This window comes from Populus trichocarpa, chromosome 11 (assembly GCF_000002775.5).
Source record: "Populus trichocarpa isolate Nisqually-1 chromosome 11, P.trichocarpa_v4.1, whole genome shotgun sequence".
Taxonomy (NCBI): Eukaryota; Viridiplantae; Streptophyta; class Magnoliopsida; order Malpighiales; family Salicaceae; genus Populus; species Populus trichocarpa.
The window spans coordinates 12634082-12649054 of NC_037295.2; the positions used below are offsets into that span (position 1 = coordinate 12634082).

Sequence of the window (14973 nt, forward strand, 5' to 3'; positions counted from 1 at the left end):
CCTATCACCTAGAGAAAATCCATGCATTTCTGTTAGTTTATGTGGATGATATTCTTGTTACCTCGAATGATCAGAATATTTTTAGCTCTCTTATTTCTTAACTCCAAGTTCAGGTTGTTATGAAGGATCTCGGTTAGTTGACATATTTTCTGGGCATTGAGGCCATACGCAATTCTACTAGCTTACATCTTCGCCAAACAAGGTATATTATAGATCTTCTAGATCGTGTGCAACTAACTGGTATTCGACCGTATTGTGCTCCCTGTGTATCGGGCTCTAAACTGTCCAAATTTGATGGCGAAATTCTTCCAGACCCCTATAAATATAGGCACACGATCGATGCTTTACAACATGTCACTCTCATACGCCCCGACATCGCATACTCCATGAATCAACTCTGTCAAGACCTGTAAGCACCAACCTCTTTTCATTGGACAACAGCCAAACACGTGCTGCGATACTTAAAACATACACTTGATTGTGGACTCTTATACGAACCAGGTTCTTTTGCCATTAATGCCTACTGTGATTCTGATTGGGCCGGTAATCCTGATTACAGACGTTCCATTTGCGTTTATGGTGTCCTTGTTGGACCCAATCTTATATCCTAGTCGGCTAAGAAACAATCTATAGTGTCCAAGTCCAGTACTGAAGCTGAATACCGGTGTTTGGCTCTCGTTATTGCTGAGGTGTATTGGTTGTGAATGCTGTTACGTGAGCTGTAGGTCTCTCTTGCTTTTGCTCCAATCGCGTGGTGTGATAATATAAGTGTCTTAGCTCTTGCCATAAATCCAATTTTTCATGCACGATCCAAACACATTGAAGTGGATTACCACTTTGTCCAAGAAAAGGTGGCCAACAAAGATATCCTTCTTCATCATATCCCCACCTCTCTACAACCTGTAGATATATTTACCTAAGGACACATGGCTGATCGGTTCTGCTTCCTCCGGGATAAACTTTCTGTGACAGATCTCTCTGTTAGCTCATGGGGGGAATGATAAGGATAAAGCTCAGCATGCTAAGATTGCCGAAAGACACTGAGATTTAGTCCTATTGTGTTTAACTCATGTTTCTCTGTTTATCCTTAGGTTTTCTTTCTGCAAGTAAACTTTTGTAAAGATAAATCTTCTGTAACAAACTTTGGGTATAAATATATTGCTGAGAGAACACAGGTCTCTCAAGCAATTATAGAGTATTTTAATTCTTTAAGTACTTACAAGCGCTATAGCTAGAAGTATTTCTTAGTTGAATATTCACCGACACTAGAATCATAAATATTATGAGCAAACCGTTGGTACCATAGCCCAACAAACCCTTAGCATTTTAAGACAAAACTAACAATGCAATCTACTTCAAGTAAGATGTTTTAAGGGTAATAATATCTTTCTTTTAGCATAACTAGTCATGTACCATAGAAACTCTGTTGATCAGTTAGGGTTTCTAATGACCATAATATTAGGTGAGAACTCTTTAAACTAGACTTTTTTCTCTCAAAGAACAAGATGTCATATATCTTTTCTTTCCTCTCTCTTTTAAAGGTCGTCGCAATGTTAAGTAGCAGCATTCTCTATCACTGAACCTTTGTTTATTCTCTATGATGTCTTTACCATCTACACTTGATTCTTGAATCAAATTATGGTTTAACTTTTCAAGCTTAGAAATAAAGATTATTTCTAGTAGCTCATTCTTAATTACAAACTACAATTCCCTAGTTACATTGGTACAAGTAGACAACAAAAATTTTATGATCTTTTTCCTAATTTTTTTCTATGGTTTACTCTTGCTCCTATTTATACAATTTCATATTCATCAACTTTTCTTTCATAGACCCCAAGTATTCCAAAATAAAGTTTTCAACATTCATGGTTACCCTTAACTTTCTCGATAGTGTTTCATTAATGAAATTTAAGAAATCTTTGAAATTTTTGTAAGACTTTCTTTTCTTCATTGAACTCCTCAACAGTCTTATTGAAATACATAAAAACATTGTCAACATCCGCTTTATTCACCTGAACTTTACTAATGTCACTATTTACATCATCGCCAATATTATATATAAAAGTCTTGTCACTTTTAAATCTTTCGTCATTGCATGGTAACTTTTAGTACTTCTAGACTTGTGTAAATAAAATGGACATTTATGTCCTTAAGAACAAAATTAAATTTTTTTCTTCTTCAAGCTCTCATACGACTTCCTAAAATATTATCTAACAATGGACAAGAAGCTCTCATCTTTCATATCAATTTGATAATCACTAATATGATGTATAATCTCTACATACATGTTTTCTAAGTTGTTATCGATTCCAGCTAACTCATCCATGCATGTGTTCAACCTAGAGTTTAGTATAAAATTATCCAGTTCAAATTAAGATCGTAATATTTCAGCTTGATTGTTCCCTAAATCCCATTATATCAACCATAAAATCATATGCCTTTTCCCTTTGCATTCAAATTTATAAGTTAATCCACAACATGAATGAATGTAAAATTTCCTAATCTAACAACAAAATAATAAAAGTTTTTATGTATAACTTGAGACCTTATAACAGCATATGAAGCAAGTAAATCAACAATCATGGACTAGGTCAGCATCCTTCACCATTTCTACAAACATCTCTATCTCATTCTCAATAATGACCTAGTTGATCATCATAGTCACGATTAGATTTTTATTAGATATTAGCTCGAAAAGAAACAATTGTATCCATAAAAACAAATAATGGTCCTCCAAGGAATTTAATCAAATAAATTGGGGGCATCCAATAGAGACACTTTCCGAACACAAGTTTATGAGGTTGTTTATTAAGTTCAATAGTTACTAAAAATAAGGCCTAATTTGACATCTGGGCATAGTAATCTGATGGGATAAAAAGCACAAGCATTTCTTGCTTAGAGTTCCTTCTCAATCTAGGAGACAAACCCCATAAGCAAGTGAAGAAAACTTTCTAAAATTTCAAGTAAAGCTTTAACGAATTTGATTGCGCGCGCGCGCGCGTGTATATATCATTTTTAAGAAGATGCAAAACACAAGTTATTTTGCCTTGGATTTTGCATGCACAGATGCATCCATATGATCATGGGAATTCCATAATTGTAACTCTAGGAATTTGCACAAGAAAATCATATTTTGAACTAGAAGGTAGTCATGCTCTATTTCATCTATAATTTCTATATACCAAGGTTAAAGATTTGGAGCTGTATTCATCACTTCTAGCAGTATAACTATTGTTTTTTAAGAACAATATTGGGTTCTGAAAAAAAAAAGTGCATAGTAACACTGTAAGAAGTAGGTACAATCATTCGAGATTGTCCCCAAGTAAACATAATAAGAAGAGAAAACTCTTCGGTAGATATAAAATGTAACAGTTTTCAAGAATTAATATGTTTATTTTCTTAAAACTTTGTATCCACAACTATTTAATATGTTTATTTACCTTGAAAGTCTCCAATCACAACGAAGTAAACTAGTGAATGATCCTACTGATTTCTAAGAGATAGCCTGTTATTAAAGTCAAGTCTAATATCTGTAAATGGTGCAAACTGCAAAGTGGTTGTCATCTATTTTTGTCCAGTGCTCCAATAAATTATATTGGTTATCAACTTCAATAAATCAAGGCCCATACAAACCAGCAATCAACGTTCATATTTCACTAAGATTATATATATACAATCATTTGCCACTTTCTATGTACTATTTAACCTGCAACCCAAGCTCTCATTTCCTTTTTCCAACTGCTCTTCTTTCATTGAATTATCTATCTAGCTAATAATCAAACATTACATTCAACCAAATCATATTCCTTCTTCTCAAGCGTTCTACCAAGCACTTCAAATACTAGTTTAAGAACAATTTCCTTTCCTGGCAAAAAAACTATGGCCTATTCCTTCACCAAAGACTCTTTTGAGAGATCAAAATGGTTTTTCTATTTGGTAACATCAATTCAGCCTAGCCTAACCCATAATTTAGTACCTTATTAGTCATACATAAGTGTATTAACACCACAAATATTACAATAAAGATTCTCTTAATTAGACCAAAGACCTTCATATTCTCCAAGACAAGACCCGATTAACAAATGAAATACTAATTGCCATCATAAATAAAAGGCCACCTAATTTTTAACCCAATTGAATAATGGGGATTAAATTCTCAAATGCAGGTGGTGAAAGAACAATGATATTGTCTTACAATAATTCACAAGTTATTATCATCCTCGTAGTTTTATCATCTTCACTTCATAAATAAGATTGCATCTTTCATGAAATGAACCGTTAAGCTTATACTTAAAATTTTAAAATTTTAATAGCTTTTATTTTCTCATCAACCATTCCATCAAGTCATTAGTAAGTCATTTGGTATAACCTGACTGATCAAGCACAATCTCTTTTAACAAATACTCATTCCTTCATTGACCTCTAATTATCCCTGTAAGGATGATATAATCATTCACGCAATAAACTATGATTTACTTAATACTAATGCTATAATCGCAATAGCTAATTGTACCTTAGTATCCAAAACTCTAAGACAAGAAATTTCAATTTTGATTAGCCAATTAATTAGACTATAACACTTTAAATTCCAAGCTTCTCAGAACAATAATAACACTCTCAATAAACTCCTCATCTTGTTTGAACCATTATGTAATACATATTGTTCATCAATAAAACCTTTCATAGTTGTAACAATATTTAATTATAACCATGTTTTGATACCAACTGTAATGCTTTGTGCCTTTTGATGTGATTTCAATTGTTCCATTTATCATATATATGTAGAAGGGAGTGGAATTTTTTATATATATTTATATTTTTTTCAGAGTCTCCCCTATGATCAATCACAATATAGATATTTACATTGATGACATTATGGTAAAGTCAAAATCCAGATCCATCCACCTAGATGTGTGATGTGCTATCTTTGCACAAATAAGGATATACAGCCTAAAATGAATCTCTTTAAATATGCATTTAGTGTGTAAGCTACTAATATTTTTAGATTTTTAGGCTATCAACAAATAATAGAGGTGGACAAGAATAAAACACGAGTAAACATGAAAGCAAGACCTCTTTAAAATAAAAAATAATTATAAAGCTTTATTGGCAATATTAATTTTCTAAAGAGGTTCCCTATAAAATCTACAAAGAAGATTAGACCTTTTATTAAGTTATTAAAATAAAAGAACTCTGATGAATTTTAATGGGTTGGAAAGTAGTAGATTGATTTTGAAGACATAAAGCATATCTAGTATAACCTCTAGTGTTGGCCCCGCTAAGACTTGGAAAGCCTTTATGGCTATACATTTTGGTAGTATAATGATCAATTAGTAGAACGTTGGCATAAGAAAATGATTCTATGCATGAACATGTTATGTATTACCTTAGTCATGTACTCATATTAGTTGAAGAAAGATATATATCAATGGAAAAATTATATATGTCTTTGTATTTTTACCCTTTTTTTTTTTTGTTAAGTTACACTAGTATATATTACTAGTTGATGTTTATGCAATTTGTAAAAAAAATTTAATTAATTATTATTATAATAATATTTTTTTAAGAGATTTTATTAGCAAATGGACATAAGCATTTTCTAAATTTAATCTATATTATATGACACAAAAAGTAGTTAAAAACCAAACTTTGGCTAAAAGGAGAAATTGCATGAAAAGAGGTTAGGATTATGTCTAATTTTTTATCACTCAAATAATCTTCTAATAAATATGCTACTAGTTAAGCATTTTTATCTTTTAAGAAGGAGAAACTACATAATAAGAACTTAATCACGAGAAAAAATGCTATCAACCTCATAAAATCAAGCAGAGTATGAGAATATAAGATCTCGAACCCTAAAAAAAAGGCTATCTACTCTAAAGTCATACCACAAAAAGAGAAAGGATAGGTTTTTAGAGAAGGAGATAAAGATAATTTCAATATTTGGGTGATGGAAAATAGAGAAAATTGTAAATAAACTAAGAAAATAAACAGTACTAAAACTTGTAAAACTATGATTGAAATTCCATATTTGAGGCTAGCTATTATTTACAATGATTATATGACCTTTTATATATTGGTATAGATTTTAAATCCTATCTAAACATGTGAACCCTAATCTTATATTGATATTGGTATCATCTAATAAGTCTTTTAAATCCTAATATAAATTAAATTCTTTCCCGATTGATACCAAATGAATCTTAAACTAACCTTGAGACTTCTTATCTATTAAGGACTCTGCTCTAAAAGGAACTAAACCTTTTGGTTCATCATATGTATTCAAAATCTTGTGGTCTATCATAACTCTTGGTTGCGTAGTCGATTGCTTCCTGAAATCTTCTAGTCAATCAAGACTCTTTCAACATGGTTGCTTCCACTATACTCGATTGATTATAGCTTTATTCATTTATTTGTTATGAATAATCATTATTCTTCTATGATTTATACATGGATGTTTATTTATAGTGTAAACATATTATTATCATTAATAATAATAATAATATCAACTAAAAGAAAATTGAAAGTATTGGTCTCCTAGGAAGTGCCTATTGTCTTAGGTCTCCTGATATCGCTCCCAGGTGTTGGAATTTCCATATAAAATAAAATGCTACTCCAATGTTTCCTAGAAAAATATATACATGTAACGTCCAGTCTAATAAATTTACATGAAATGAGTCCATGTTTATATCTCTTTATCTTGAAGTGAACATTGTGAAGTAAATAATAAATTAAATATATAATCAAAGTTGATTTAAGATCCCAATTAAATGATATTAAAAAAAATCAAATATTTTTAGATTGTATTTTGTATTAATTTGCTTCCTTATCATCATATTGTATTCTCCATAACAATCCAACAAACTATGTATATAATTCTTTTATTTTAACTTTCTTCACTTAGGTAACTTACAAGCACAAGCTTTACTCGTAGCACGAATATATTTCCTGCAAATCTAAATTATAGTATGAAAAAGGACAAAAAGAATAAGGAAAAGCACATCAACAAAATAATAAAATAAAATAAAATAAAGCATCATAAAAAATTCAACAATATTAAAAAGAAACAATGTTTATTCTCCTCTAATCTGCTATAAGTAAATTAAATAGGGCTAGGAATTATAATACACATAGGATTTCATCTCTATAACAATATAAAAAAATCATTCAATTACTTAAAATAATAGCGAGTCTCATATACACAATTTATTTTTGTAATTTATCCTTTATTTATCACACTTTATTGCTTCTCATTTTTTATTTTTTATTTTAAGTTTTTCCTTTATTTATCGCAATTTATTGCTTTTTTTTTGTTATCATTTTTTCCTTTATTTATTTGTTTCTTTCTTGAATCTTCACCTATATTAGTTTAATTTATCTTACTCTTTCTTTTTAATATATTAAAGTCAAGTTTAGAACCTTGTATTTTATTTGATTTGTGAGGTTGATATCTGTCTTTGCTCAAGATTAAGTTCTTAGCTATCGTTTCTCCTTGTTGAATGGAAGAAACAATGAGCATATAACATATTGATTAGAAAATCAACAATCAATCAATATATTAGCATATGATTGATCATTAAGATTATTTGTTGGGTCAACAGCTTGGTAGAACAATTTAGTTGAATAACAATATATTAGTTATGATACAAATATTAGACAAAAAAAACAATGATTAGAATGGATGGTGATCAATCAATCAATGCAATTGATAAAGGTCATCCCTCTTGCTACAAGGAATCTAAAAACAATTTACAAACTCAAAGGCTAATGGTATAACCTCTATCATGTTGGACCCTACCACATCCAACATGTCATAATATGGGTCTTTATCATCTAATTTTTCATATTAGTAAAAAAAATTATACTAAATAGAATCACAATGTCCATATGCAATCTATAACACTTTTGTATTTTCCAATGTCACTGCCTATATCAACTTTCAATTGATATTTTAGTGCTTATTGATACAAAATTTTGATAGAAAGTATACTAATTGCTTTAAATAGTGTAGTATAATTAAGATTATCATTTCCACGGGGACAATCTAACTACTAGATATTGAAATTATTCTAGTCCTAAATTATTTCAAGGCACAAAAAAGATGCATATGTGTAAGAAAATTAACATATTGGTAAATACAAATTAAACAAAAACATGATATTAAAATAAATTCATTGATCGACAAGATACTAAGGTTTTTGATTTACCTAACCAAGCCAAACTGATTCTTAAAATATAGTATTGAGAAGCAAATATCATATATAATCTCTCGAGGCTAACATGCATGACAATTCATTTGAATGGTGATCAATAATTCAAAGGTATTAGACACAATGATACACTCAATAAAAATTGATAAATACCTTAATAATATAACTAAGAAATTTGAAATTGTCATGGAGACACAATATTAAAAGCCTTAACAATAATATGTAGCTCATAATAAGATCATTATAAACCATAATCTTTATGGAGAAAGAAAAAGAAGTGTCAAGAAAAAAACTTTGTTTAAGTTGAATTTCTGAATCACTGACAAACTCTTATTCAATATCCTTATTCCTCACCCGATGTTGAATTGCAAATTTCAATGATGTAAAGCCCTAACTTATCAGTTTTGGTTGTTTTCTCTTCTTTAGTCTCCAAACTTCTAGCCTAATTTTCTTTGTTATATTGTTTTATTTTGAGAAAATGATAAAATATCAAAGTTATAGGGCTCTCTCTTGTATTTCTCTTAACATTAACATTGAATTGATTGGATATTTATAGCCAAAATTATGTGTAATTTATCAAGATATGTTTCTGAAATTTCTGGTAAGGAAATTTTCAATTCTTAAAATATGCAATTTCCTCCTTTCATTCTTGCCCAAAACATGTACATGAGTTAATCAGCCTTTTAAAGATTAATTTTCTCATTTAATTGGCTTTTAAATGGGCTTTCTCATAATAATGCACCAAAATCCAATTTGGGCCAATGTTTTAGCTAGAGTTTTGAGGATTAAATGTTGATTTTTCACTTCAAAGTTCATAATTCTATAAATTTATTTTTTTCTATATAAAATAAATAAAGTATATAAAATAGAGAAATTTAAGATGAACTATAATAAAATTGAAATTAAAAGTGTGGTAAAAATATATAAAAATCAAGCATATCACTTTCATGTCAACATTATAACCTCATACTTATCTATTTTAAAGACCTAATGACATTATTAAATGACTATAACCAATTTCACCAAACCTAATCATTAACCAATGACTCATCCTATTGGAATGCGTTTTAATTAGAACTTAAAATGAGATAGCAGTGAATTAAAGAATATCTAGTTGGAGATGAAAGTACAATTAACATGACTTATGACAATAATATTGTAATAATCTAATTTTGAATTTTTAAAAAATATTTTTTTATATTAAAAAATCTAAAAATTCAGAATTTTAAAATTCAAAAATATTTTTGAGACATAAGCGGATAAACCATTAAGCTGTAACAAGAGATATTTAATTGTTGATAGCCCCAAATCAATGAGTCTAAATATGGAAACCCAAAAAAAATCCCACAATTCAACCTATAAGAAAAGGAAAAAAAAAAAAAAAAAACCTTCAACCCAGGAATTAACCATGGAATTTAGAATTACAACTCTAATATCTATCAAAATGATGATTTGAATACCTCTCAATAAGGATTTCTTCTCGTTAAATAGAAAAGTATTATCGTAATTACAGCTTATCACTATATACCATGATTACAATCACTCTAAATTAGGTAACTATGTATAAGTATTTCCTATCAATAAAACTACTAAATCAAGCAATTAACTATATAATAATATTACATTAAAATATTACAACTGATAAAAACACCTTCTAATCTGTCTAAATACTCAAAATAATCTAAACAAATTTTGACATGATTAAAAAATCAAACCACCCTCATTGATCTTCTTTTTTTTTTTTTGAAAACGAGCCTATTCATGCCCAGATTAACTTTCCTCCTTGGTTTTTTTCAATAATTTTCTCTCTTCTCTCTAAGCTTTCAAGAATTAAAATGTAGAAAAATAAAGTTTAGAACCAAATTGTAAAATATTAAAACTTCAAGGACCAAATTGAACTTTTCAAGTAAAAGACCTAGAACAATCCAAAGTTTTATAAGAGCCGCTACTTTTTTCCACGGTAAAAAGGCAATGTCTTTTGGCTTACAGTGTCATAGTAATAACTTGCAATCGCAATCATACTCTTGAACGCAGTTCAATGCAGCCAAAGGGAGGGGTGAGGGAGTTACCTGCTTTCGTATTATTAGTTTTCGAGTTATTATATTTTATTGTCAAACAGTTTTGGATGATAGATTAAATGTAATGTTCTCCAATTTTCTCTCCTCTAATCCTCTCCCTTCTCCTCCTCCATCTCCACCTCCTCCTTTTCTCTTCACTGTTTTCCTTCTCATCTCTGCACTACATCAGATAGTTTAGCATGTGCTTATCAGATTTCCTCTGTAACAATAAACATATCAGGTTAACAAAAGGAATTGAAAATGTCTTCAAAAACTAAATAACTTTGCCTCAAGTAGGAAGATAATTGGATTTGTGTGTGATCTTCTCGTCTTCTTCCATAAAATGTCGGTTCATACTACACTCCTCCTTCGAAAGCATAGAGCATTTCTTGCCGGTGCATCACATTGTTTAAGGCTTTAAGCTAACAAAACATAAATACAATAAAGATTCACCCCATTAAGCTAACTGATCTAAGGCGAGCTGAAATAACATTTATTGACGAGGAGAACCACAAACTTCACCAATATCCGAACAAGGGAGCCCGGACCAAAGTTTAACATACAATTACATTTTACATTTAAATTGATTAACTCAAATTCAAGCCAGAATCAAGGCAGAAAGTCAAAAAGAAGACAAAATGTCAACTGTATGAAGTTGCAAATTACTGAAACACCAAAAGCAGTTCTAGATTCAACCTAATCATTGCATCAGTCTTCAGTGCTTCAATGTTTTCATGAGACCACAAAATAAGGTTTCTGTTTCTAACATGGTTCATAGAAATCACTCTGTTTCTTGCCAGACAGCCCCACCTGCTCATAAAACAATCCCATAAGATGTAAATCAGGTAAATAGCAATAAGTACCTTGAGGATGAACAGTGAACCTTTTATATATTATTAACACAGAAAAGAACAGGTATTAAGAAAGTAAAGGCTTGATATAACAGGTGTACCGTTCACAGCAAAAAGACTTCGGCAGGTTCTAACAAAGGAGAGCAAAGCATACCAAAATGGAAAGCCTAGAAGTCATCACATGATATCATAATTCATAACCAAACAACAGGTGCTGCTGCAGAAAGAAATTCATTGTTCCAACCTGTCCTTTTCTCCCTCACCTTTCAGTAACCTCTTCACACCCCCACCCAGGGCAGTAATCATAACATGGTTTCAGGTTAGAATTCAATCATTTGATAACAATGACAGTTTGACCAGTCACAAATCATCAATTGCATGTGAAGCTTGCTGCTCAAGCTCCAGTGTGTTAACTATTTAAAACTTAAAATCAAGTGTTTTAACCTAAATTAAACGAACACAATAGAACTCATGGGCTAACAGCTGGAGAGAATCATCATCCAATGATGCTGAGTTCTTTATTCTGTTTCTTCAATTCTACTTTTCAAGTGAAGTGTCTCCAAAATCTATTATTTGAGCAAAAGTTTATTGCTCAGCTCAAATCAGTTAGTCCAAAAGTTGACATCCTCCAATTGCAATCTGAAGATATCAAAATCTATACTCGCTCTTCAGCTAATGATATGATCCCAATAAGGGTCAATCAGAGGGGAACTTCTCCCCACTATCCTCTCTATCAGGAAAATCAAATGCAAACCAATCAAATCCATCTATCCTCTCTTTCAGCTCTTTTTTTACCTCCACTTTCTCAATATACTCTTCAATCAGGAGCCAAAGCAGCCATAAACCTCTCAAAAGGAAAAGGCATTAAATCTGGTACATTTAAGTTCACTAGTAAAACTAAAAAACAGAACTCAAATGTACAAATTATATATAGCTAAAGAAATCACTTCAATCATATTACCTACTGATGAAGTTCACTCTCAAATATGGAAGCCAAAATCTACAGCCTAGCTCAGATTAGTTAACTCCAGCAGGTCATAAATGTTGCAGTTACAGTCCAAAGAATAAAAAATTATAACTGCTCTTCAGCTAATCAACAAATATTTTTCCTCCAGCAGCTATCCATTCCAACTCTACACCAAAAGGGGTTTTTTTTTCTACATTTAGCTCAACAATATAAGTCTTCTCAGAAAGAGTACCGCAAAGCTCGGAACAGAGCTAATTAAAACTAGTTATGCCATCATGAATAAAACTAAACCACATATGTACAAATAAGTTAGGTTATACAACAAGGTGAATGAATTGAAAATTATTTCCTAGTTATGAAGTTCACTCTCAAATATATTATTTCAAGCAAAAATTTACAACCCAGCTCAAATTAGTTAAATCCAAAAGGCTATATCCTTCAATTTCTGTCTGTATAACAAAAAAAATATATAACTGTTCTGAAGGTAATCTGATACAAAAAGTTTCCCTTCAGCTGATATCCTTATTCCTTACCACCTCAACACCGAAAGGGGGAATTTTTTTTTTCTCTTAGCAATTTAAGACATTTCTCAGAAAGTGTATAATCAAGTTCTCAACAGAGTTATTCAAGACTAGTTATGCCATCATATGTGAAACTAAAGCACAGAAGTCAAATGTACAAATCATTACTGGTTAAATAACTAGGGAAATCCCAGCTAAAGCCTAAATGTGGAGTTTGGACAGGTTAATGTATGCAGAAAAACCCTGAAGACCACCAGTATCAATATCAATCAGATTATGATGTTTTATTTTCCAAAAAGCTATCTCAGATTGAGTAAATGTCACAAACTTCTCGCACTATCCTGCTACTTTGTTACTTTACTGTTCAACTACATTACTTTCCTAGCAACGCAGTAAAGTCAAACAGTCACAATTCCAATAATGAATGCAGCATGATAGAAAACAAAAACTTTGGAAGAAATTTGGCTACAAGGGTGGTTTCTGCAAAGGTTTCGAAAATCCAAGCATTTCCACCATTATGATCTTCAGCTCTTTGCTAGATCAGTAGACTCTTTATGAGAAATCAAGCTGCAGAAGGAAGAGACACAATGCTTGGTAACAGCAAGTTTAATACTTAATAGCTTATACTAACCGAGAAAATCACCATATGACACATGCCAGCTCAGAAGCAACCAAATTTGAAGTACCACAAAGCTTATTACCTTTCCCTCCCAAATTAAAAGTTCCCCTAAACAAACCCAGATATTAATAACACAGGCCCGCCTATGCGGTACACGCTCTAGTAGTTGTTATAATAAGAAGGAAAAAAAAGCCTTGCTTCTATGGAGGAAGAACACATCAATCAACTGGTATTCAAGACAGCAATTCAAAAATGGGTCTTTCTTAAAGGCTTTGTTCTGGTTTTGTAACCACACAAATGGTTTCATTCCAGTATAAGTGACCTCCACTGGGTCTATTAATGTTGGTACAAACAAAGAAATAAAAATAAATTTATTAGCAAACAGCAGGGAGGATGACATCAATGAAGGAATCAACCATAATTCTAAAATTTCAAACAATAACGTAAATAAAGATCCAGAATCCAACAACCAATGCCAAATTCAAAACCTGATTAAAAAAACACATACCTTAATGAACCACATCCATCTGTCTATCTAATCTTTTGCATCCCAGCACTCTTCTTCGCTGCCTCATTAATTTTCTCACTATACCCTTCAATGGGTGGAGTCAAAGTAGCCATGAAACTACTCGCAGGAAAAGGCGTTAGATCCGGTATCAAGGCGGCCTTCTTCAAATTCTCCGGTAAAGCCTCAATAGCCTCGTTCTTACACTTCAAGCAATTAGTCAAAGCAGCCTGTCTGGCCCTATGCTTTCTCATCAACACCCTACTGTACTCCTTGGCCAGTTTCATCCCATCCTCCTCAGTCAACTCATATTTTGGTATCTTATCGACATCAACCAAACCTAAAGAAATCAAATCTAAACCAGGAGTCCCAATAATCATGGGCTCATCAGGAACACCCATAGCCTGCCTTCCACCTTTCTTTAAAATCTCCTTTTCGCGAATCCTGTCTTTGCTTAGAAGTCCCATTTTTTCTCTTTCTGCTTCACGGGCACGGTCTTTGGGCTTTAAGTAACGAACTGGGGCTGGTGCGTTGATGCATTGGTCATAAAGACGGTTCCTCTCAGAGTCTTGACGCGAAAATGATCTAGAAGGATCTTGAGAGCCTGATTTTTTGTTCTTGTTCGTTGTTACTTTAGAGCGCTTCTTTGCTACCCCATCTTTGCCTTTTCCTTTCGACGTTCCACTTACAGAACAACGTTGGAGGAATTGGTGGGTTAGGGACTGGAGTGGTTGTTGAGTTCTTGTGATTCTAAGCATTTTTGTTTTTTTTAGTAGGTGTGTGATTCTGCAACAGAAAGAAAATGGGAGGAAACAGATGAAGGGGTAGGGTTTTAGGAGGAGGAGTGGGCTGGGTCTACCATGCGCCGATAAAACCTTAGCCCTGTTTATTAATCAAATCAATTAGCCTCAAGCCTCAACACATTTATATTTTATGCCATTAAAGAGTGGGAGTGTTGTATAACAAAAATTAATTTTAAATTAAAAAAAAATTAAAATATTTCAAATGTCACCTAAGGGTGATGTTTAAACTAGAAATTGAAAGAGCAAATATCATATTTGACCACAAACAACAAAACATCCCTCATTTTGATTTTTGTGTAGAAAAGTTTAATTTGATCCTTAAAATTTTAACTTGTTTATTATTTGGTCCTTACATTTTAGAAATTAACTTTTTAATATCAAATTTTATTTTCTTTACTTTTTACTTCCTAGATGTTTAGAGAAAATGGCTAGAAAATTTT

At 31.5% G+C, this 14973-nt stretch overlaps 1 protein-coding gene across 2 annotated transcripts; it reads right to left on the reverse strand.

The window, feature by feature from the left end:
- Window positions 1–10081: 10081 nt before the first annotated feature.
- LOC7471901 (uncharacterized) lies at window positions 10082–14618 on the reverse strand. 2 transcript variants are annotated; one of them, XM_024611534.2, is made up of 2 exons: window positions 13734–14618; window positions 10082–10487 (listed from the first exon to the last, which is right to left on the reverse strand). In XM_024611534.2, exon 1 carries the CDS (start codon window positions 14486–14488, stop codon window positions 13757–13759), a length of 732 nt encoding a protein of 243 aa, XP_024467302.1. In that variant the 5' UTR covers window positions 14489–14618; the 3' UTR covers window positions 10082–10487; window positions 13734–13756. The 2 variants fall into 2 exon arrangements, with proteins under 2 accessions (XP_024467302.1, XP_002317373.1); XM_002317337.3 differs by lacking the exon at window positions 10082–10487 and adding an exon at window positions 10740–11077 and having other exon boundaries at window positions 13734–14615.
- Window positions 14619–14973: the final 355 nt, after the last annotated feature.

Bases quoted from the DNA above. Each gene is read 5' to 3' on its own strand.
- LOC7471901 (XM_024611534.2), bottom strand. From the start codon at position 14,488: ATGCTTAGAATCACAAGAACTCAACAACCACTCCAGTCCCTAACCCAC.